We start from the raw sequence: 26,198 nt of genomic DNA on the forward strand, positions 1-26,198 counted from the left end.
GAACAACCTTTTCTAAGAGTTTTGAAATGAATGGGAGATTAGAAACTGGGCGGTAGTTCTTTAAATCGTTATAGTCTAGTGTTAGTTTCTTCAGCAGAGGCTTTACAATGGCAGTTCTGAAAAATGATGGGAATTCCCCGGATGAGAGAGAGGTATTAATGACATCAGTTAGTGAAGGCAATACTGGATCTAAGCACTCAAGCGGCTTTGATGTTGGAACTGGATCAAGTTATCATGACTTTGGTGCACTCTTCATCAGGATTGTACGTACAAAATCCATAGAGACAGGTTCAAATGCTGCTAATGGTTGCCGCTCAAATTCTGTATCCCAACTGTATGGTGATGACGAGTGAATTGAAATTGTGGTGTCAAGCTTATCTCTAATGGTTTGTACTTTGTCGCGAAATAAATAAGCAAACATGTCCGGAAGGATGACTGGAGAGAAGGTAGTTGGAAGTGGTGTTGATTTGTTCCTTGATATTAGCTTGTTAGTAATCTCGAAGAGCTCTTTGCAGCTGGAATTTTCCATGATGTTAGTAGTGTAGTGGGCTGATTTCGCTGCATGGACTGTATTTGTGACATTCTTCTTAACGACTTCATAGATTTGCTTATGAATAGTGAGTCTGGTGGAAAGCCAGAGCCTCTCAGCTTTACGGCGGTCTCTTTTAGCAGTGTGAAGCTGGTCCCTAACACTGCTATACCATGGAGAACACTACTGAATTGATGCTCTGCACTTGGACGCTGGGGCATGTTTGTCAAGTAATGAACGCAGACAGTTATCGAGTTGTTCTGCGGCAGGAGGTAAGCAAGTTGTTAGGTTAGCTTGGATGTCGTGCATTAGTTTGGTTCTATTTATCATACGGAGGTTTCTCTTAGTGGCAGATAAAGGTGGAGGGTTAGGGACTGATACGTCAAGATGGCATATAATGCAGAGATTGATCTGATGCAAGGTCATGGGATATCAGGGAGGAACGTAGAATGTTCTCATCAGGTCAATGAAGAATCCAGTCCAAAATATGACCATGTTTATGGGTGGGTTGGTTAACTGACTGTTTGAGGTTGAAAACATTAATGGAATCTATGAGTTTTGATGTATTTGAGTTTCCGGGACAGTCAAAGTGAAAGTTGAAATCTCCAAGCATAATCAGGTTGCCACCTATCGAATTTCCATAGTCCAAGATATTCGGAAACTGCTCCAAAAAGAGTGTCAGCCAGCTTGTTTTTTCTGCTAGGAGGAAGGCGGTCTAGGCAGAAAAATGGACCGACCTTTGCTCTAGTGTGAGTGTGGTTTGGACTAGTTCAAACGATGCGTGGTCGAAATTGAATGTTGTGGTGCAGTTAAGACGTCTTATCATGGAGTTCTTTGTGATGACAACAATTCCACTCTACGCGAGAATCACGGGGGAACGACTTGATGGAGTAACCAGTGGGTGTTAGATCAGCACACTTGCGCTCATCGCATGATATTTTTAGCCATGTTTTTGTCAAGAAAAATATGTCAACATTTTGATCGTTGATAAAATTAACTATTTCTGTGCGCTTTTCCGGCGGTCCTACTGACTGGGCATTGAATAATAAGTAATAATGAAACTTCTTATCATCCTTGAGGATATATCTAAGTGCCAGTTCAAGAATTCTCTGAAACTTCCTTGCCCACAATGCTCCAAATCTGTGAAATCAAGCTCTTTATTTTATGAAGTATTCATTTTGCTTGGCTGCCTTGTTATCTTGGATCACAGTTATGAAAGAGTCGGTTAATTTAAGGTAGTTTATGTTACATGCACAATAACATTTATAAATGTTTGATTGATCAAATGAAGCGAGTTCACCCGATATACGACTGGGGCCACTAGATTTTAAGTTTGTACGATTTTCGTGCCTTTTAACTTTTCTTTTATTCCACCTTCTTTATTTGATTCAAAAGACATAATTCACATGGCAATATAAAGGAGGCCAGCTTTTAATTCAGTGCAACAATAGAAGAAATACTTCCGGTAGTCAGTTATCAAACATGGTCAGCACTTAATTAGGTTCTCAGTGAAACACTTGCGGACAGAGCTATTACGGTAGATTGACTCATTTTACATTTAATTACAAGAGGACACATTGCTTTTATGACGATTACACTTAAAAGAAACTAAAAGATAGAATAAGAACACAGATTTTAATTGATATTTAATTTGTATTTATTTATTAAGTACGGCTGCCACTCGGCATAAGTGGCATTTTTATTGATGAGATTTTCTTAAATATCGTTAATTGCGGTGTACTAGGAATGTCATTTAGAAAGAAAATGTAAAACATTGTATGACCTATTTTTGAATTTGATATTTCAAAGTGCTGATTATAATTTCCAGGTCCTTTCTACCGTTTCTGATGATAAAACGAGACACACATCAAAGTTTCTTTTATCAATTTTGATCGAAATTTTCTTCAAGTTCAACAAATAGAGATCAATTTTTAGGGTATTTTCTGGTATAATAAATGGGAGCCACGCCTGACCCCGCGGTATAAGCGGGTTCACAAGTTATCAGGGCATGAGTAATCAAGGGAGTGGTGTATAATGCACATTAAAAAAATTTTAAAAATATTAACAAAAAAATAAGATATTATACCATGATATATTATTGACAAATGTTCAATATTTCATCATAACTCAATTTATATAATAATTACGGTGATCATAATAATTATAATCAAATATTTTATAAATTATTAATCATAATATACTGAGAAATTATTTTATAATGCCCTTTCATTATTTAAAGAATCAGAAAACTTATTTTTATGATATTAGAATATACTTTTACTCGTTAAGTTATTCTGTAAATTAGAATAATTTAAAAATTATTTAATTGTAAAAAAGGGACATAATTTTTAAGAAATTAATGAATATCGTAGTGTTTTGGAATGTAGACCTCTTGGATGTACCACATTAAGATGGCAAATCTGATAGGTTTCCTTTAGCAGACATTCCATCTCAGAATCAGTTATAACAATAGGTTGAAAGGAGAAATTTTGCAAAGTATGGGAACTCTTTTTAAAATATGTAGCAACATCAAATGAAAATGATTGATCAATATAATTTATTGTCTGATCTTTGTTGGTTCATACGTTTAGATATTTGTTGACTGGTTTGTCCATTATTTTTTACTGGATGCCAAATTTTTTGCATGTGATCAAATAAATGACATTTGATGTTGCACAATTAGTATCACAATGCCTCTCAAAAGTTTCTTTTCTATTGTATCTACTGAAAGAAGTATTTTCATTAATAAAAGAACAGTGCAAACATCTAAGTCTATTACATTTAGTTGATGATTCCTTTTTATATGTTTTTTTTCTAGTTTAGAATGAATTAGGAAATCTTTAAGATTTTTAGTCCTTTTATAAGCAAGTGTGGTTTTGCTTTTGTGTAGTGATTTAACACTTTCTTTGCATGATAATTTTAATAAGTCCCAATATTTATTGATAATCTGAATTATATTAGGCAAACTTGGATTATATTCAATAACATTGTAAAGATTCAAGTTGTGTAAGAGAAGATACTTTTTCAAAAGCAATATTAATGATGCCAATAGGGTAATTTCTATTTAAAAAATGCTGACCTAACTCTATCAAAGATGATTTAAAAAAGTGTCATCTGAAATATTTCTTCTGTATCTTTTTGCTTGACTATATGGTATCCCGTATTCAACATATTCGTGTTTTAACATGAACCATGGTAGTGTTGTCATTATTTTCATTTTTCATGACCTCTATGTCCAAAAATGACACTTTGGTTTTAGACTCATTGAATATAAAATTTATTGTTGGCTGTAATTTGTTTAAACAGTCTATACAATAATAAAGGTCTTCTAATGAATAACTCCAAAGCATAAAGTCTAAAAATCTTAACCAAACATCTGGTTTTAAGAGGCATTTATTTAGAAGGTGTCATAGGACTACCCATTGCTGTTCCCAACTTTTGGAGATAGTTTGTGTTACCAAATTGAAAAAAGTTATTTTCGAGCACAAGTTTTATGAAATCACAGACATGTTCTTTTGATAGTTTACATGTATATTTGTTTTCTTCAAGATAATATTACATGCTTTGATACCATCATTGTGTGGTATATTCGTGTTGAGTGAAACCACATCAAATGTAACTAGGAATGAATTTTCAGTTATTGGTCGTTTTGGTAAAGATTTCAATTTGGTATGAAATCAAAAGTATCTTTGACATATGAAGGTAGTCTTCATCAGTGGTTGTAAAATATGATCAATGTATTGCGATATGTTATTTATATTTGAGTTACATGTAAAAATGGGTCATCCTGGATATCCTAAAGGTAGTGACTTATCAACCATTTTACGTATTTTGGGTAAAATATAAAACTGAGGTGTTCTTCTTTAGATATGTTTGTAAAATGTTTTCTTTTAGGATTGCTATTTAAATTTTAGATGCTTCAATAAAAATCAAGATAAATATCTCGTCCACTAGAAGGTGTAAATGATTCTTTTTTTTTATTGAGAAATTTCTTATTTTGTTGACGAAAACTAATTTCATATTGTGAATATGTACATGATTGTGAGTAAAAATTGACAGACAGCGAGAGGGACATTGCTAAGTTTGATTAGATCAGTCCACAGTGATATCCAATCAAAAATTGAGAGCATGATTACAATTCAGACCCAAATGATACCTTCCAAAATCATAAAGGGTAATTTAGTATTCACCTGGAAAGATTGCAGATTAATAGGATTACTCAGAAAAAGAAGCCACTTGTAATATGGCGGCAGAACTTAGAGGTGGATTCTAAGGAATGACAAAGCTACAAACGGGCCCCGAGTGGATGAATGGTCTAAAGCACTCTATTACAGATCACCGCCATCTCACCTCTGTCGTCCATGGTGGATATGTGAGAAAGCTTGCCAGTAGCTTCTCATGGGTTGCGGTTCTTCTGGGTTCTTACTCCATCATTTATAGTGGCCACCATGTATAGCCTATCGTGTGCTGAAAAATGGCATTAAACCAGACCTGCCAACCTTGACGAGTCCATCTCAGTAAAGCAGTTGATTTTTTCCCATAAGACTGACCAGTTATCAGTAAGGTGTAAGAAAATATCAATAACTACTATTGTAAGGCTGTAAAACATAATTAAAACACAGCAACGATAGACATTCTGTTCAACTGAAAAGGTTGTAAAGTATGTGTAGACTTTATTTACTGCTAGTACAGTTGCACAAACTTTAGTTCCAGACCCTATGCAATTCTTCTGGCTCCATTGGCTTGACATAATTCTGGGAAATTCTTTTTCCACCATTCCATTTCATATGACAACGGCAATCATACCTCCCGCCATGAGACATAATCAAACTGGCACGTGATGTCCAATAAACATAACTGTGTCCTTTCCAGCTTTGATTCATAAGAATCTGAATACTCCATTTTATTCTTCCGTGTTAATTATTAACACTTTTCTCAAAGTTTATTTTCACTTTTGTCTTTAACATGCATGGCTTTCTGGAAGAATTTTTTTAATTTATTTATTATAATCAAGTTTGATCATGCAGACGCTTTGCATGAACAAATAGGTGCAGTTTAAAGCATCTGACCTCATGTGTGTTACCATGGGAATGGAAAATATACACCTGATGTGTATGACCTTGGAGAAGTAAAATATAGGGCTGACGTGTGTTACCATGGGAATGGAAAATATATACCTAATGTGTATGGCCTTGGAGATGTAAAATATAAGCCTGATGCATAGGTCTCATGTCTGTTACCATGAAAATGGAAAATATACACCTGTTGTGTATGGCCTTGGAGATGTAAAATATAGGTCTGATGTGTGTGTACCATGGGAATGGAAAATATGCACCTGTTGCGTATGGCCTTGGAGATGTAAAATATAGGTCTGATGTGTGTGTACCATGGGAATGGAAAATATACACCTGTTGTGTATGTCCTTGGAGATGTAAAATATAGGTCTGATGTGTGTGTACCATGGAAACATAAAATATACACTAGTTGTGTATAGCCTTGGAGATGAAAAATACTGGCCATGTCTGGCCATGGTGATGTAAAATATAGTATAATATGCTCATTTTTGTCTCTATCAACTTTACATTGTCAGAATCCTGCAATATTTTATAATATTGCATACCTTCATATTACACTCAGATGCAGGACACGTTTACCAAAGAGTAGTTGAGTGTATGAGAATCTACTTTGTAAATAAATCATGTACACTGATGTAGTAGACACTCTACGTTTTGGTTGATTACATTTGTTTCTGAATGAACTAAAGCAGCCATTTCGTGAACTGCCACATACCAGATGCTTTGCAATATTCCGTGTTAACTTTTTTCATACAATATTTCAGATTTAGGCTAGCGACAGATGCCAGACAGGTCATAAAATTGCTGGGGTCACTTCAAAAATCATGCAAGTTACAAGGCATAAACCTGTCGTCTTTAGCTGGTAATAAGAATATCAAAAAATATACTGTCTTATAGTTTTACATCCTGAATATCCTCAAAATGTACTATCTTAGTTCTCCAAATCCGAATTACATGAGCCATGTCATGGGTTCTCAAGCTTGATTACAAATTTTGAAATTGTACTGTAGTATTGACTATATTCCAGGTGCAATTACATCCTCCTTACTGCACTCATAATGGAATAAACATTAAATTCCAAAGCTTCTTTTTGATAATTACAATTGAAAGACTTCATATTTTCCCCACATTATGATTTCGAACAGTCAATGACAGAACAGTAACACACTTGCAGATGTCAACACGCTTCTCCCTCTCTGCTTCAATGCGATGTATTTCACGTAGAATTGGCACAGATAAATGCATCCATAATTACGAAATTTCATAGAATCGACCAAAATACCAAAATTTAATCATTCCAGACCAAATGAAAAGTTGTAGCAATGAGCATTTATTCACAATAGGACTCTAAATTTCAATTTTGAGTAGACCAAAATGACAATTTCTTTTGAAAGTGGTATTGGCCATGCAACAAAGTTATAAAAAAAGCTGGGCGGAGTTATGTCCACATTAAAATTGTTGTTGTGTACTGATGAATCTCCTCTTACGAATTTAGTTTAAAATACAGCATAAATTCAGCTACTTTTTTCTTGAGGTGTATTTTGTTTATATAAATAAGCCTTAGGTAGAATACGAAAATTAGCATATAATAAAAAGGTTACTGCATTCATATGGGAAAAAATGAACTCGTTTTCTTGGATGGATATACTGTACTCCCAATTCATGCAGTATTTCCATCCAAAAATCTCATTTCTATTTTCCCATACAAATGCAGCAACCTATAAACCTTAACATGTGTGGTCATAGGGATGTAAAATATAGACCTGATGTGCATAGCCTTGGGGATGTAAAATATAGGCTTGATGTGCGGCCATGGGGATGCAAAATATAAACTTAATGCTTGTGGCCTTGGAGATGTAAAATATAGTCTTGATGTGTGGTTATGGGATGTAAAATATAAACCTAATGTTTGTGATCTTGGGGATGTAAAATATAGTCTTGATGTGCGGCCATGGGGATGCAAAATATAAACTTAATGTTTGTGGCCTTGGAGATGTAAAATATAGTCTTGATGTGTGGTTATGGGATGTAAAATATAAACCTAATGTTTGTGACCTTGAGGATGTAAAATATAGGCTTAATGTGTGGCCATGGGGATGTAAAATCTTGGTCTTGGCATCCGTCTGTCAACAGGAGACGATGGTGTAGCTCCAAAGTAAGCTTTTTGTTTATCCTTCTTTCTAGTTCTCTTTTCAGCTTGTTTTATTTTTCTCTCTTCCTCTGCGTTTTGAACTCCTTGCCTGACAGCTAGATGCCAGCTGGAACAGTTGTTTGCAGTTCTCCCAGTCGTTGACATTGATGTTTGCCGTCTTCATATCCTTCTTGCAAACATCTTTGTAGCGCAGATGTGGTCATCCAGTTGGTCGTGCACCTTCTGCTAACTCCCCATGTAACAGGTCTTTGGGAATGCAGCCTGGGTCCATTCTCTTGACATGGCCAAGCCAGCGAAGGTGCCTCTCGCTGAGGATGGAGAACATGCTGTTCATGTTGGCGCGTTCTAGAACCTCTATGTTGGATACTTTGTCCTGCCACTGGATGTGCAGAATGCGCCGCAGACATCTCAGGTGGAAGCTGTTGAGTTTCCTCTCGTGTCTTGCATAGGTGGTCCATGTTTCGCTGCTGTAGAGAAGTGAGCTGAGCACGCAGGCTTGGTAGACACGCAGTTTGGTCTTTCGGTGAGGTTGGGGTTGTTCCAGACTCTCTGGTTAAGTTTGGCCATCACTGCTACTGCCTTGGCAATCCTGCCGTTCACCTCAGAATCAATAGAGAGTGAGCTGGAGATATTAGACCCGAGGTATGTGAAATTCTCGACAACTTCCAAGTTGTACCCATCGATGGTGACAGAGAAGGGGAATCTGCGCCCTGTGCCATGACGTTCATTTTCTTCAAACTGATGGTCAGTCCAAATCCATTACAAGCATGGGAGAGGCGGCATACCAGCTGCTGAAGTCCATCTTCCGTGTGTGATGTCAAGGCTGCATCGTCGGCGAAGAGCAATTCACGGATGAGTACCTCTGTGACTTTAGTATTAGCACGGAGACGGGTGATGTTGAACAGCTTGCCGTCAGCCCTGATATGGATGTATGTGGTATCGGACATAATTGATAAACGCTACACTATGGAAGCCTACGCTACTTATATGGATTTCGTGGAAACATTTTATTCTTTAATGCTCATGTTGAAAAAAGGAATAAATGATAACAACACAAGGTTAGTTTCTTTCTTTATATTATCAATTTAGCATTTAATTTATCTATTTTATTGCAACGTGCAGTGTGTGTGTGGGGGGGCAAGCACAAAATGCAATACAAATTTATTTCATTTCTTTAGTCTTGGGACGTATGACCAAAGTGAAAAAATGTTTCAACATAAGTTCTGGGACAGGAATTATTATTTTTATTTTATCGTGCCCCAACATATGCGGTAAATACGGTAACCAGATTATCAATATAATCAATACATGTCTCCCAATATCAAGTTTTCATTACTGATAGAAGTTTTGACTAAAGTACATGTAACAATAAGATTAATATTATATCATTGTCTATAAAACCCTACGTTTACAGGAAATGGGCTCAACAATGTTATGATAGTTTTGGGCTTCACACATCTGTTTATTTCTTCTCTTTGATTCGGCTAATGTGAGTATGTGAGAAAGCTTGCCAGAAGCTTCTCGTGGGTCGGTGGTTCTTTCCGGGGTTTTCCTCCACCATTAATACTGGCTGCCATGTATAGCCTATAGTGTGCTGAGAAATGGTGTTAAACCATACAACAACTTCTCTTTGATGATTACAACAGGACATAATTGTCAAGATAATAACATGGTCAACATTGGCTAAAAACAGATTTTGTACACTAACACAGAGAGCCTTGAGAAAACTGGGTATCAGACAAAGACTGAAAAATCATGTGACACATTTAGAGCTTCCTTCATGAAGAAGGCATATCGTCTGCTCAACAAGTTTCGTCTGCATAATTAAATCACATACAGTTAGCAAAAATCGAATAAATCATTACCAAACATTAATATGTCATCACATAAACGGATATGTATTATTTTAGAAGAAAGTCGGTTATTCTACTTGACAACATTGGGTGAGGTTGGGAGGGAGGGAACTCGCCGAACAATTTTATGTAGAAAAGACTAGAATAAACAATTTTATGTTAAAAAGATTCAAATAAACAACATCGTAACCGATAAGGAGGTTATTCAGCAGCAGAGGGGAAAATGGAGCAAATGGAAAGAGAATTGTGTATGTACTAAGATTTAGTGATATGTTGCCTCTACATATTGATGAATGGTTTTGTAATGTGCATGACAACAATACCCGCTTGCATATCACACTTATGCCAAGGATAAGAACTACTAATGTATATTCAATTAAAATAAACCTATGATTATAATGACAAGAACCTTTTAATAACTGATGTTACTTTTAAATTAAGATATTAAATGCTTTGGAGTATGTAGCTTTCTTACTAAATACATTACATATACTTCTCACGAAAAATTTAGTTCCCCTCTGGAAAGGCCACTCATCTTATAAGGCCACTTTATCAGTGCAGAAGGAGTGGCCATACAAGAGGGGGACCACTGTAATAAAAGGGACAACAATTTCTCATTTCAGCTCTGAGATTCAACAATTTGGACTACAAATTTGGAAATATACGAATAGCAATCTGTTTTCTAATATGGGTTTCCTCCGATTATTCCTACCACATCTTTAATATTTGGATATTTAGGTTGGGGTGTGGGGTCATTGCAATTGCATATTTAAAATTTGGAATTTGCCACCACCGTGCATAGCAACAAATGGTAGTCGCTTACCAGTGGGCCTAGCAAATTTAAACTTATGTTACATCGACTCATACCTGCAAGAAATTGATAGGAAAATGATTTATTTTCTCAGAGATGGCAAGTATTATAAATGTTGTCTTTAATCCACTGACAGACTAGATGAAACTAATAATTGGCATAGATAAAATATCATCCTGTACTCACCATTTGCATTACTAGTCACATGACTTCACAAATCTCAAACAACATCGGAAGTCCAATAGTCACATGATATCAACAACAAACTCCTTTTTCATGTTGTTGTACAGAAATTCAATTATATTAAATGATAGTTAGATACTTTTGTAAAAGCCAGCAATCTGGCCAGCCTGATTTTTCAAGCAGAGTGCACATGTCAATATGATAGTCACGTGATACAACAAAACTCCAGAAGTTGACTTCTTGGAATATATAAATATCGAGAATTTTGTGTTCTATTGTTTTCTTGTATTTTTATTACAACCAGCATATGACTTTCATTTAATATTTTTTTTTTCTTTTTTTCTCTACAACATTTGTAAATGTGGGTTGTTAATTTAGATTTGTGTACTCATGTGACTAGCAATGCAAATCTTGGGTACCAGGCAACATTTCATCAATGCCGTAGTTTTATCTTGTCTTTCAGCAGATTAAAGACATATCGATTTTGATACAATTTCTGAGAAAATAAATAATTTCCATATCATTTTCATATATGTATCACTTCATCTATCAACATTTAAGTTTGCTCAGCCATCTGGTCAGCAGCTACGCTTTGCCACAACCATGTTGGCCTGTTGTGATGCTATACTGGTTTTCATAACTTCTATGTAACGAAAGATACGGATATCGACCTGACTTTGAAAATAAAAGTCAACTTGATGAATCTAATCCACTGAGCATTTGGACTGACTCTGCATATACGTTTATTGCATGCCCCCCAATGATTCATACTGCACCCTTCGAATATTCTGGTTAGAACTTGATAAATATAACTCATAATCAGTTTAGTTAGGACTCAATTATGTGATTATTGCGGGCGTCAAGTGGTGGCAGAAAATTCACAAGATTTTCCAGACTTTCATCAATATTTGCGAAATTCAAGTACTTTTCATAGTCAGAAAAAATTGTAATTTCTCCTGACTTTTTCCATATTTCCTGGTAGTGTGGGAACCCTGGATAATACAAACAAGGCCAGCTTTAATTCAGTGCAACAATAAAAGCATTACTTCTGCAAGTCAGTTATCAAAACATGGTAGGGACTTTAATAGGTTCTCAGAGAAAAGCTTGTGGACATAGCTGACATATTTTAGGCTTAAATACATATTGCATTTATAATTATTACACTTAACGGGAACTAAAAGACTGTGTGTGGGATTTGGATTTTTAATGTAGCTTTAACCATTTTTCAGTCATATTGCTACAATGTCTGCAGTGTGGCAGTTTATGGTGATGTCTAGCACTGGGTATCATACCGCAGACATATAGCATGATGTCCCATCCAGTCACATTATTCTGACACCAGGCCAACCAGTCCTAACACTGACCTCTTAATGCTGAGCGCCAAGCGAGGCAGCTTTTAGTACCATTTTTATAAGTGTTTGGAGTGACTCAGCCGGGGATCGAACCCACAACATCCTGCATCCGAGATGGATGCTCTAACCACTAGGCCACCAGAGCAATCAACTAAAAGATAGAATTAAAATACAAATTTCACTTAATAAAATGTTTTCAATTTAATATTTAATTATTCATGTACTGCCTACACCAGGCACAAGTGACATTTTCATTTATCAAAATTCCCTTGAATATTTTTAATTACAATGTATGACCCCGCTATAACACGGCAGTTGGGAGCCACAAAACCTGACCACATTATATACCGAATCATGTTATATGCAACCAAGTCAGTTAGGTGAAGAAAATGTACCCCATAAAAAATTGTGGGGGCGTGTGTGTGTGTGGGTAATAAATGCGGGCGATAAAATACGTGCTTATTCAATTGATGCACATTAAATGAGAAATACAGAGAAGACATAATATAATAGTTTACTTTATTTAAAGAACCATGAATTGGTACATATTCGTGAATCCTGTTTATATATAAATGTCTTATGTATAGCATGAATAGAGTATCAACACCATGTACTCACCTGCGAACCTCATCAGATACATTGAATCCACAATACAAGTGATTCCATCGAAAATATGCACACACACAGCTTTAAAATATTCATTAATTTTGTAACAGGTCATACTGGTCTGAATTCAGTGGAAAAACATAGCACAATCACGTAACGAATGACGTAACGCTACCAATGGCGGCTTTAAACGCAAACTAACATTTACCAAGTCGGCAAATGTTAGTTTGCGTTTAAAGCCGCCATTGGTAGAGTTCGTAAGCATAAACGTTTTCCCTATAAAATGGAAACTTTCACAGCACAGTTAAAGTGTTCCAGTCACGTTGGAAAATGCAAGAATCCATCAGATTCCATCACTTTTATTTAAGTTTGGTACTGACTTCCTTTGATGAAGGGTGCATGCGCTATTGAAGTCACCACTAAAGGATAGCTTTGGAGAACCAAACAAATGCCCATTTCTTATTATGGCGGCAACATGAAATAATTCTATTGCATGATTGAGACTGGTATTTTTTTCATTTGCTGAGTACATTTTCAAAACAGTCGGTGCTTCAAAGGTAATCTGTTTCCTTTTAAATTTCAGCAAACTATTTTATCTGGGTACATTTTTAAAAAGAATTGGCCATCATTTAGACTATGCTAATTACTGACCCTCCATGCCTACTGAATAAACCAATAAGTAAGATGTATTTTTTTTTTTTTACATTTGTGGTAGCAGTGTGATGCTGCCTTCCACGCATGCGTCTGAAAATTAACAAAGGGCCAACGGACAATAGAGATGTAGGTGTTCTGATGACAGGGATTATTACAGAAAACGTGAGTGTTCTGAAGGATTTAATTCTGAGTGAAAAGAAGAGGAATTTTATTTACCATCCACATACAAATGTCAGTCTTTGTAAATATATTAATTACTAGTGAGCGGCCAAAAATCCGATGAAAGATAGATTACGAGACAATGCCTCGTCCGGTTGATCTGTTACCAGAAATGTCAACAACAAAACAGTGGATATTTCACAACATACAGAACTCATGCTAGATGTCAAGATAAGCCGATTATGATATAACAATGCACTGTTTAGATGGTTTGTCAGTATGGACAAAGAATTTGTTTATGTAACAATAGATAAATTTCAGCGCATTTTATATCCAGTTTGTGGCTTCCTTTCATGGGGCCTCTGAATTTCTGCACTCCCACTCCAAACCAATGGCTGTACATAAAAGTTTAAACAGCCAACAATGTCGCCAATAAATAAAAAAAGCCACATGGTATGTTTTGCAGCCAATAAGGAAAAACAATCCAAGTTTGCAACATTGGCAAAGACCTACGTGATCCCAGAATAAACTTTTTATACGTGTTTTCTTCTTCTTCTTACTTTTAAGAAGAAAAAAATACTTTTTTGTGTACAAGAAAAATACATATAAAATTTCAGGAGCCAAGCCAACGATCGTCTGGTATTATTTATATGCAACTCTTCCCCAAAATGATAAGCAACTTATTTTTTCTTTGTACTTTTTAAGATTTTTTGTTTGTGCACAAGAAAAATACATGTATATGAAATTTCGGGGGCCACACCATGACCACGTTATATCCGAATTTGCGTTATAACAGAGTGCGCTATGGGGGGTCACACTGTACTAAGAATGTTGCTTGGAAAGACAATGTAACCAATTATATGACTTCTTATGAAAAGCTGATAACTTCAGAATGTTGATCAAAATTTCCAGGTCCTCTCTATACTAATATCGACCATTGCGATTTCCTTAAAGTTTAATATATAGGGACACATTTTTGGGGGGTATCTCCTGGTTAAAAAATGGGATCCATGTCTGACTCGCATTATAAGTGGGTTTTCAAGTTATCAGGGCTTGAGTCATCGAGGGAGTGGTGTAATGTGGAAAAATAGAATACTTCAAAAAATAAATAACTTTTTCTCTCTCTTTGAAAATTAAGTTGCAATAAAAGATTTTGTTTTTCTTTTCCAACAGAGAGAAGAAACACCTCACACCATCAATTATAGTTTGTTTACTTGCATTTTCTTTTTTTGGTATAAAATTTTAATTTTATGAGACTGTCAATATTTCAGTATTCAAAATCTCTCTCTTATTATTTAGTTTATATATTTAAAGGAAAGATTTGATGCTATCTAAGCTGCTATAATGCAGGTTATTGTACATATTAAAACTTGAATTAGTCCATGTTTCTAATGCATAGGGATATGTAAAGTGCTTTCGTTACCTTTACAAGTTAGACTTTGCATATTTGTTCTGTTGCACCATTAAGCAAAAGAACATGTGTTTCCAGACAGCTGACTGTAGCTGTTTCCCACTGCCAACCCTAACACTTCTCTCCTCTGGTAAAACATGTTATTTTAAATGGCATTAAATATTTATATGAGTTTTATGAAAATAAAAAATAAATAAACAACCTGCCTACCCTCATTTTAAAAACCAGTGCAACACTGATAAATACATATGTTACCTTATGTGTATTCTATTTTTTTAAAAAAAGAACTTATGAAAGAAAAACAAATAACAATAAAATGTTAGCCTAATAGAATAATAGGACCTAGTCCCCTACACCCCTTAATCCCATCCCCAGTTACAACTGACGTTCCATCAATATTTCAAGATTATGTAAAAGTAACAATCAAACACTTAGGTTTACAAAGTATAGGAACCTGTAAAATTGCTTTGAGGTTTAAAGTTAGTAAATAGACATCATATAAACCTTCAAAAACATTGCAAGTTTCTCTAATTAAAAAAGACTCACCTTAAATCTTTCTCTTGCAGATTGATAGCTTGTGCTTCTTGCAAGGTTAGAGCAACTTTCTGAGCTTTGATCAGGCATGCAGACAGATCCACTGTACATAAAATGTAAACTGTTACTGCAAATTAATCATGCTTAACACACAGTACAAAAACAAAACATATTCCTTGCCTAGTTTTGTGAAGTTAATTTCCATCCACAAGAAAATGATATCATATCAGAAAACAAGACTTCACATGTTACAATTATCCATCCGATTCTTCACATTATCTTACCATCCTAAAAATTCTGCAGAAATAAAATTCCATTCCCTCTCAAAATTAGTCACTGAATTAAAAATAAGAAAAGATAAAATATTACAAATCTAGATTGTAATTTCCCACATAGCTGAAACAATCATGCAGTAGAATCAGGTTGTCTGCAATCTCCTGAACCAATGTTTCAAACCTGGCAAAATGTATTTGTTTTATACCAAGATAATCCTTGAACTGCGCAGTTACTTACTGTAAAAGTCCATCAATATCTAGAGGCAACGTATCACTAAACAATGATACACCCACTCTCCATGTGGTGGGGTTTACCAAGTTATTTAACCCAACTATTAGACTTCTCATAATGAAGCACGTGTCATATCTGGCATAAATTGTTTTGATAAACCATTCTTAGTTAATCATCTTTAATCAAATGCCTCAAGGTGGTTATTTAAATTTTACTCTATGAAGAAGTGAAATTAAAATGTTCCAATAAGCTATCTTTTAGTGACATATATGTATACAGTTTCACTAAACACATGCATGACTGTTAAGCAAGATGAAAAGTTTTGCCAGTCCGTATAGAATCAAGGTAACTAAATACACAGAATTTGTTTATTTCACATTTATATCATTCTTTTATATATATATATATATAAATACACACAATGTAATATAAATGTTGTTTTGTGTTTTATTGCTATTTAACTCACTTTTTCATAATATAGATTGCCAAACCAACCAATATCATATATTCCCTTCTCTCCACAGATCAGTCAATACAGACTGCCTACCAGTCAATATACCCTTCACATAGATCACACACAACACAGACTGACTCCCAATCAATATACCCTTCATTCCCATGGATCACAGACTACAAATTCCCTCCTAAGCAATTACCCTTCTCTCCATCGTTCAGAGACAACATAGATTGCCTCCCAATCAATATATCCTTTTCTCCATGGATCACAAATCATAAATTGCCTCCCAGTCAATATACCCTTCTCTCCAGGGATCACAGATAACAGATTGCTTTCCAGTCCTCATACTCTTCTCTCTATGGATCACAGACAACACAGATTGCCTCCCAGTCCATATATCCTTCTCTCCATGAATCATGGACAAAACAGATTGTGTCACAGTCCACATACCTTTATCTCCATGGATCACAGACAATAAAGATTGCCTCCCAATCAATATATTCTTCTCTTCATGGATCAAAAACAGATTGCCTCCCAGTCCACATACTCATCTCTCCATGAATCACTGATTCCCTTTCACACATGTACCCTTCTCTCCATGGATCAGACAACACAAGAATGCCTCCCAGTTCACATACCCAGGGGTCACGCTACCAGGTAAAGTGGGCTACTAAGTTGACTAAAATATGCAAACTTCTCTTTCTTCTCTTAGTAAAGCAAAACTGACTTGGCTCTGTTTTTTTTAGAGGAACACTGAATGACTGTCCTGTTTTAAATGCTCCCTCACCTTGGCCAGGTTAGTTTCAGTGTTATATTATAACTCAATTCGAAATGCAGGCTTCACTATGGCTGCTTATGCAGTGTGTAATCAAGTTTCAACATACACCTCTCCATCAATAACTCATGCACAGTGGGGGCCACAAACATAGACCATACTATAAGGGTGAGAGTTATCGAGGGACCTCCAAAAATTGAAAAAATTCGCTTAGACATGAGAAAACCTTGGGGGGGGGGGGGGGGGGTAGGGAACTGGGCTGTTTAATGAATGAATCATCATTTGACAATCATGTCAATAATAATTTTTAATAACGCGCTGATTTTGATTTTCAAAAGTGGCACTAACACGTCTTTGTGTCGCAAGAAAAGGACCAATGGAAATGCTGATTACTATATCTAAATAAAGGAACTGAGATCTTCTTGTCTTGTAAACAATGAAAATAATTCATGTCCAAAAACACAATTGCATAAATTAAATTATTCTAAAATGATCTCTGATTCTTAACCCTTTACCTCATATAGTGTATTGTATGGCTTTTTAGCCAAATGTAGCAAAGATACCAAGTGTCGTGTGCTATAAATAGAACATCTGTTACCTATTGGACTCCATACACATAGGCCTGCCTGTTAACTGTTAACACATTAGCCCCTAGCGACGACTTTACGGGGCAGGAGGTAGTAGCCTACTGCCGAGCTCTGTAGCATCATGGTCATGCATGATAGACTAAAGTGGGTGGTATTATATAGAAAGGAAGACAGATGTAGCTCTACAATGATACCAAATAATCTGTAATATCTAGTTGCACTACAAAATACAGATAGAAAAACCTCATTTTTTGGACCTGACTTATTTTTACCCAAAATTTGCCCGTGGTCGGAATCTGATTTTGTGTCCGGATTTTAGACTTTTTGGTCTCAGATGTAAGGCAAACCGGTATGAACTACAAACAGACAGATGAGCCTTTGCAAAAAGTAGGATAAGATGGGCATTTGGAATAAAGAGTGGTCTCCATTAAAAAATAATGGTTCCGTTTAGCAAGAAAAAAAAAAAAAAAAACAATTTTTTTTTTTTTTAACCCTTCTGCTCATGCATGAGTCAAATAGCCAACGAAAAACAATGTTTCTAATACAACTAGGCAGTATGTTATTGAAAGATGACCGGGGATTTGGTGTTTTCGAGTCTATTCAGAAACAGCTTTCAAAATGTGTTTCATACTCGATTTTTAGGTGAAAATGACAAAAAGCTCCAGGGATTAATGTGTTAAGCAGTGTAGTGTTACGATTAATGGCAATTTTAACCATTTTACATTTTTGGTACACATCTATTATGTATGGAAATTTTAATAATAAAGTCTGATCATTATATCTGTGTAATTATTTTTCATGGAAGACATTTTTATGTGCTTTAAAATCTAGAGAGACTCATTCACCGTCAAGTCAGTGAAGCCACGTGACCAACCATAGCTGCCATTTCTCATACTCAAAATTTACAAGTTCTTTGTCTGCGTCAACATCACTAAGTCATCTGAATTTGATAATTTATAAAAACTAATTGCTGCCTACATCAATATCAGAGCCTTTACCTAAGTTATTGAGGCTTTCATAGTTGTGATTCTAATCATGAAAACTCCTAAGTACTGAACAAAATCTACAACCTCCATTTTGGAGAGTGGAGAATATGACCATGTTACTTTAAATAGCAGATTTTGACCAAAAGCATAAACAGCAACCATGTGATCTGATGTATTGGTCATTCACAGAAATGAATGTAGTATCTAACAGGGTTTTCCCCAAAGGTGGCGCTACAAAAACCCACTCAAAATGGCTTATGTTTACAGCAGGCATCAAGGGGCTTGTATGCGAATCAGGTAGAGGCGTCCAAAGGCACATGTGTAAGAATGGAGTAGAGGCATTCAAAGGCGCTTGCACGAAGTAAAGGGTTAAAAGGCATGAAATATTATTTTGGCAAAATATTTTTGGTGTCCAAAAACAATCACTAAACACAGTAGTCAAACCACTGTTAACCCCATCGATATCAATGCATCCAAGGTTGTTGTTGTTGTTGTTGTTGTTGTAGGGTTTAACGCCATTTTTCAGCACATGATAGGCTATACATGGCGGCCAGTATTAATGGTGGAGGAAGAACCCGTGAAAATCCCGGAAAGAACCACCAACCCACGAGAAGCTACTGGCAAGCTTTCTCACATACCCACATTGGCCGAATCGGAGACTTGAACCCACGCAGACAGAGGTGAGATGGCAGTGATCCGTAACGGAGAGCATGCATCCAAGGTAAGAGAAAAATCATTATTTACTACCAAGCTTCGTGGAACTATGCATTCTCTATAAATTGCAAAGGACGTAGTACTGACTAAAATATTAAACAACTATAATCTTTTCCAGAGCATTCATATGTTAATCAACCCCTACACCTAGTACAACAGACCAATATTAACCTCTACACATAATACATATAAAACAGACCATGTTATCCAACCTCTACACCTAATAGATGTAAAACAGACCATGTTATCCAACCTCTACACCTAATGCATGTAAAACAGTCCATGTTATCCAACCCCTACACATAATACATATAAAACAGACCATGTTATCCAACCTCTACACATAATACATATAAAACAGACCATGTTATCCAACCTCTACACCTAATGCATGTAAAACAGACCATGTTATCCCACCCACACACCTAATACATGTAAAACAGGCAATGTTATCCATTTTACTCATACACGTAGTACGTGTAAAACAGACAATGTTTTCCAACCCATAAACCTAATACATGCAAAACAGACAATGTTATCCAACCCTTACACCTAATGCATGTAAAACAGACCATGATTTAGGCACATTAAGCACTTAAGTGTTTCAACTTGAATACCATACTGTAATTGCCATTGAAAAGGCCCACATGTTTACACAATTTTCATTGATAATCTCAAAAACACGTTAAATTACCAAGCAAATATTCCTGTTGTCTGTGGTAGATCTGCACCACTCCAAACATCAGCTGGGAAGAAAGATAAAGGGATAGTCGGGGTCGTGGCCCTCCAGGTCGAACTGGCTCAGCCCGCAGCAAAATGTAGTCTATGATATCGTTGCTTAAAAAAAAGGAGATATGGTCACCAACAAAAAGATTATCAAATGTGAATTACTCTGATTATTTAGGAACAAGCAAACTATAACTGCAACATTTAAAACAATTTTATTTTGCATATTTAGTAAGACAACAAAACAAAATTACATTTACATTACTGGGCTAGTTTGAAGTTGTCCAAAAACTCCCAAAATTTTCTGTGACAAATATCCAGTTTGATGTGAGAATGCATGACAATTTCATAATATATAGAATGTAACTTTGCATGTATGCTTGGAATGCCAGTGATTAGTCTGCACAACAGAAAAAAAAGACACTACACAGAACCTTAATAACAACCAGTTAGGACTAGTTTTTAAAAAAATACAGGACTAAATATTTTGATATGCACCCATTGGCTAGAAAACTGATTTCTTTTCTCCATTATACATTTCACAGATTTCAATATATGTACTCTAGTTGAGAATAAAATATTGACATTTATTTTGATATACTGTATTTAATTTCCTAATGAAAAAAACAGTGTATTGACTTTTAGTGCAAGGCTATATTATTAGGTTCAGACCAGGGTATTCCTTGCTTCGGAGAATGAGGTTCAAAAATGATGCAAAACATCTATATTTTAAGCCTGAAAACAGTATCTCTAATGAATGGAAGCATGTGTGGTTTGTATGTCAGCCTACTGAGGAAATTATTTTTATTTTTTATTAAATCAACATCAAGTTCTATGGGAGGTAAATTAATGGCCAGATCCTTTTATGTGTGTGAGTCTTTGTGATGACAGACAACAATGCTAAGTCAGCCAATTATTTTTTATGAGAATATATATTAAATGCATTCACAGTTAGCACATATTTTATTTCCCTTTTTCAGATTTTAGTTTTCCACCATTTTCAATAGACTTATATCCATGTACGACTTATTCTCAATTGTACAATGTGACTCTATACTGATGTCCCGTGGAACCATTAATGACACTTTCTGAGTCACAAATACTCTGCTAACACTGTTGTAAATGTTGGCATGTATATCTACATTTGTTTGACTCCTGATACTCGGTTCTATTAAACACATCTTGAAAGGTCAAGTTTTCTTCTTTTCTTTTTGTAGATGAAATAATACAATTTAATTACTACAAGAAAAAGCAACTTCTCTACAAAACAAGAAGAACAAAATTATACAACTATATTTGAAATGCACTATACACAAACCTTTTATAAGATTAACTTTGAAATGAGTTTTAAAAAGAGATTTTAAAAAATGCAACAAAAATGAAGGATAGAAGTTAAGAAAGCAGAAGCCTACATGTTACAATTTCATGTTGGAATCATCCCTACTGGATTAATTACAAACTGACCATTACAAAAAATATTTAGAATTGGCACCCAGTAAAACCACCAATGGGTAACCAGGTAATCGAATACCCGCCCTTTGATAATAACCCAAGTAATAAAATGGGCAACCGGGTACACATTTAAAAAGACAAAAAACATTTTCCAAGTTCAGAACAAAATACACCAGAAGCAAGCAAGACATAGAATAACGATCATAGTTCAAGGCTGGTGTCATGTAACTGTTGGCCACTGTGCATTTATCCATTGTTAGACTGCAATCTAATTTCCTTATTTTCTACTTATAGTAACTGCATAAGAAAACAGAAGGGTTTCTTGAATGTGAAACCATGTGTTACAGATTTATTATATTTTGATAGACACATATGTAGTGGACAGTCTAAATGTGAATAAACAAAAAATGGCACTAGATGAAGTGAAACAAACTTTATCGATGTGACTTGTGGATGTTATATGACTTAAATATTTTAGAGAATGATTTTGTTAAACTTAAAAAATGCCTGATCAGGAAAAGGAAAATCAATAGCACTTTACAAATTTTTAAAGAATTTTAAAGATGTAATACAGCATTCATTGTTTGTGGACTTCAGGACCATTCAGTGAAAGTTAGATATGTAAACTAGTTCAAGTTAGGCATAAATTTATGCTTAAATAATGATCAATTTGTTTTGTTTCCATACTCTTCTACTAATCCACATTGATTTGCGATATGAATTTTAACTACAGATCCAGGTTAAGTAGCCAAAAAAAAAATGTACATTTTCCATACAGTTTTCTATTATTATGGCATATTTATTATCAGATCACTCTTTTATGCTCATGTTACACTTTTGTGCCACTTATATTGGGAATAATTATGCTAAATACCTCTCTTAAGGGGCTTAGCATGTATGAATCTACAACAAAGTCATTCAAGTTCACATTTGATACAATTACTCATTAAGATGGAAGGGTACCCTGCAGATGTTTCCTTAAATTTTGACAGCTTTAGACACTGGGAACAAAGTGGGATGCAGAACATCCTGCTTCACTGTTGGATTTATTAGCTTCCACATGAGCAGATAATAAATGATTCTTGTTGCCAAAAAAAACCTTGATCATTATTGGGAAATTAAATCCATTCATTGTGAAATGGTAATTTGCAAACACAAAAAAGACTCCTTTTGTCAAAACTGCCATTTCATTTGACTACAAAAAAACATTAATAAAATACTTTAACATTGAGAGATTTCTAGTTGAAGATGGATAGACAGCTAGAAAGACATGGATTAGAATGCTAAAGTGATTGCAGTTTTGATCTTCCGCCAAAGCAGACTTGACTAAAAGCAAATATCAAGCAGTAAATGTTCAATTCTTAAAGAGGAATAATTTTGTGAAATATGCAAAGAAAGAAAGAAATTGCAATATAAATTTAACCTGTTTATTATAATCTCAGATTTTAGTGTCTGATCATGGTACAAAATTATCCATACCTGACTAACATGCATTGCTACTTGTTCACACAAAATAAAGATAAAACAAAATTATTAAATAATTAAAATGACTGCATATCTTTAATATGCATGGTTCGTGTACTTTCGAGAATGGTAGGCTAACTGAACAGAAAACCGCATGCAAAATAGCTCTTTTGAGGGATCAGGGTAGAGACATTCACCATTTAAATTTTTTTTAAGGTTTTTATCACTTATTTAGGTGTCCTTATGGTTTTTAGGGCTCTTTTTAGATTTCTAAAGTCAAAATAGAAATGTTAGGTTTTCCATGGTCCACTTCTATCCCTGTGACCAATCCAATAAAGTGATTGAACTGAGTTCATTAACATAAAACAAGAACAGGAAAGAGAGAAAAATATACCAACACCTTGGAGCACTCGGTAGTAAAAACTTCAATTATAAACAAATGTGGCACAAATGTTTATTATCAATGAAATAGCCAATCTGGTTTTGCTAACAAATAAGAAATAACTTACCAGACTTTGCTAACAGTAACATTGAAAATATCACGACGTGTCAACTGGTGCATTCGGGTGGCTGCCAGCCTGCAAAAAAACGAAATACAAGTATTGGTAAGGGCATCATCAATGTAAGAAAGACGCAGGATCATTTATTTAACAGCATGAAATTGCCTGTTAATTGAAAGCTTTTCGTTAAAACTTGCCAAAAGCATCAACTATTATAGATCGAGATTAATATGAAAATGTAAATATTAAAAGTCAATTCAAAACATGTAGTGTAAATTGAATCTTTTAATTCTCCAAATGTATATTTATGTACTTCCTGCTTCCACCATTGTTTTATAATAAGTGCTCCTTGCAAATTAGTTGCATATCCCAATCAAATAATGTCACAATGAAATTGTTCAATATGGGTTACTAATTGCATCAAAATTCTGACTTACCAAATGATCCCAAATTTGCCACCACGTTTTGATAGAATGTCTTGACTGTAAAACATATTCTCAAGAGTTTAGATCTGCTTGTATGACTGTTAAAAATAAAAACATTTTCACATAAAAATCCATGCATTAAATCTATCAGATCCAGTCATCTAGACTATAAAGTAATTTATTTAATCATGTTCTGTACCCATTACTTTTAACCATTCTAAATCAATAATGATACTTGAAACAAACTGAGAAGAATAATCAAATTTCCAGATGGTTATAAGATTCAAAATAAAGAATTTCATATAAGTGCACCTCTGTCTAGGGACTTTTTTCTTGGAATGGAACCTGAGCACATCATTTTGGGCAAAACATCTAATCAGTTCCAATTCTCAGTAATGCTGCAATTGGGAAATTTGCATGATTCTAAAGCACATTTGTATTTTTTATGGCTTACAATTTTTCCATGGATCTAAAAGCACCCAAGAATGCAATTTATGTATAAAAAAGCAAAATATGATATTTCAGAAACAAAATGAATTTACAGCATTTCAAATTATGATTGAACCATTTATCAATTAAATTAGAATTGGGACCTTTCAGTTCGTAAACAATATTACAAATTAGTACTTGCTTTTCAAATTTAAATGCATGGCCAATATTTACTTTATATCCTTGGCCAACTTATTCAATGCAGGAGTGTATAATATGCATCTATGCATTTCATCCCCTGTTCCATCTGATTTAGGATAATGGTTCATAAGGTTGTATTGTTTAATTGTACTCTGGCCCCTTTTCAATCATAATAGCATACTTTATACTGGGAAAAAACAACTTAATATGATCATCTTTTTTCAATCAAAACCTCATACAAACTTGTATTGTGCCCTAAAGAATGCTATAAATAGAAGGGCAAAGTACCTTCTTATGCGCCAGTAGCTTCTAGAGGGTCGGTGGTTCTTTCCGGGGATTTCCCGGGTTCTTCCTCCACCATTAATACTGGCCGCCATGTATAGCCTATCGTGTGCTGAAAAATGGCGTTAACCGATTCGGCCCCGATCCCGTCTGTAGGCATGATGAGGTTGTACCCTACTTCCGAGTTCTGCAGCATCAACGTCATTTAAGATACACCAACGTGGGTGGTATTAAAAAAAAGCAGACAGATATATCTCATATTTTTTCAAGCAAAATTCGCTTGAGGTCAGAATGCGATTTTGTGTCCGGATTTTAGATCTTTTGGCCTCAGATCTAAGGCATACCGGTTTTAACTGCACACAGACAGGTGATTCTTTGCAAGAACTAGGATAAGGTGGGCATTTGGAATAAATTGCGGTCTCCAAACACTCATAACAAATATTGAATTTTTAATGTCCAGCATCATTTTCAACAATACATAGTAATAATGTCATACACCTGTTTATCTTAAATCGTAAATTCAAAAAGGCGGCCATAGTATGAATCTCTTTAGCTTTTAAAGTGCCTACTCCACAGACACTTGTCTCGACTGAAACGGATATGAACTGCAATAAACTCACCAAATACTAGGACAGTAAACAGGCATTTGTACATATCCCTATGGATGCAATGAACAGTGGCAAATCACTACCTAATCCCCAGCCCATAACAATACTACAGAAAATGTGGGTCGTTACGGGCGGAATTGGTAGTGGAGAGGCAGATAGGGTGGCTCGGTGTTTTAAGTTAATCTCATCGGCTATATTGTGACAAGGACCTATTTCTCTGCCATGACCGATATTGCTAATGGAGTACATGTGTTCTGTGTTTTTTACCGTAATCTATCTGTATAGCACAGAGTCACACTATATACACGCACATATACCCTCCATTCCACAGACTGCCAATCCCGAAATGGCACAGATCCCTGCGATCAGAATTACCACATTTTAGTTAGGTACATTTTCCCGTTATCATGACATGCTAATAACAGACAACAGCCGTGTTAATAGTAAATGTTTCGCGTTAACAAAAATATAGTTACTTCTTAGAATATACAAATATTCCTGTCAATTCAGGTAATCTTGCCCGTTTCAAATCAGCCCGCCAATTCGCACTGCCGCGGTGATGGTATCAATCGGAACAGTTCTCTGCTATTTCTGTCGCAATTTGAAGGAAAAATATTCCGACTGATACCACATCTGCTAGTCTGGTTCCCGACACTGTCTCCATTAGGATACCTTTGACATAACGAAGAGGAAGTTAACAAATATGTCGGGTAATACAATGTATGGTCGGGTAACCGGCCCTGCCCCCAGGAGAGGGCAGGGTTTT

General features: G+C 35.3%; 1 protein-coding gene across 1 annotated transcript in view; it reads right to left on the bottom strand.

Moving 5' to 3' along the window:
- LOC149795310 (meiotic recombination protein REC8 homolog) overlaps window positions 1-25,970 on the bottom strand; it is a 128,893-nt gene extending 102,923 nt beyond the window's left edge. Inside the window, exons 1-5 of the mRNA XM_089964080.1 lie at window positions 25,909-25,970; window positions 23,925-24,010; window positions 23,497-23,565; window positions 20,040-20,182; window positions 15,332-15,422 (exon numbers count right to left, since the gene is read on the bottom strand). Of these exons, the coding sequence (XP_089820206.1) occupies window positions 15,332-15,422; window positions 20,040-20,182; window positions 23,497-23,565; window positions 23,925-23,980 (359 nt within the window). The 5' untranslated portion in view covers window positions 23,981-24,010; window positions 25,909-25,970. The remainder of the gene's footprint in view (window positions 1-15,331; window positions 15,423-20,039; window positions 20,183-23,496; window positions 23,566-23,924; window positions 24,011-25,908) is intronic.
- Window positions 25,971-26,198: the final 228 nt, after the last annotated feature.

The sequence above is a fragment of the Sinohyriopsis cumingii genome, chromosome 7 (genome assembly GCF_028554795.1).
Source record: "Sinohyriopsis cumingii isolate HCF-2022 chromosome 7, ASM2855479v2, whole genome shotgun sequence".
In the NCBI taxonomy this organism is placed as follows: Eukaryota; Metazoa; Mollusca; class Bivalvia; order Unionida; family Unionidae; genus Sinohyriopsis; species Sinohyriopsis cumingii.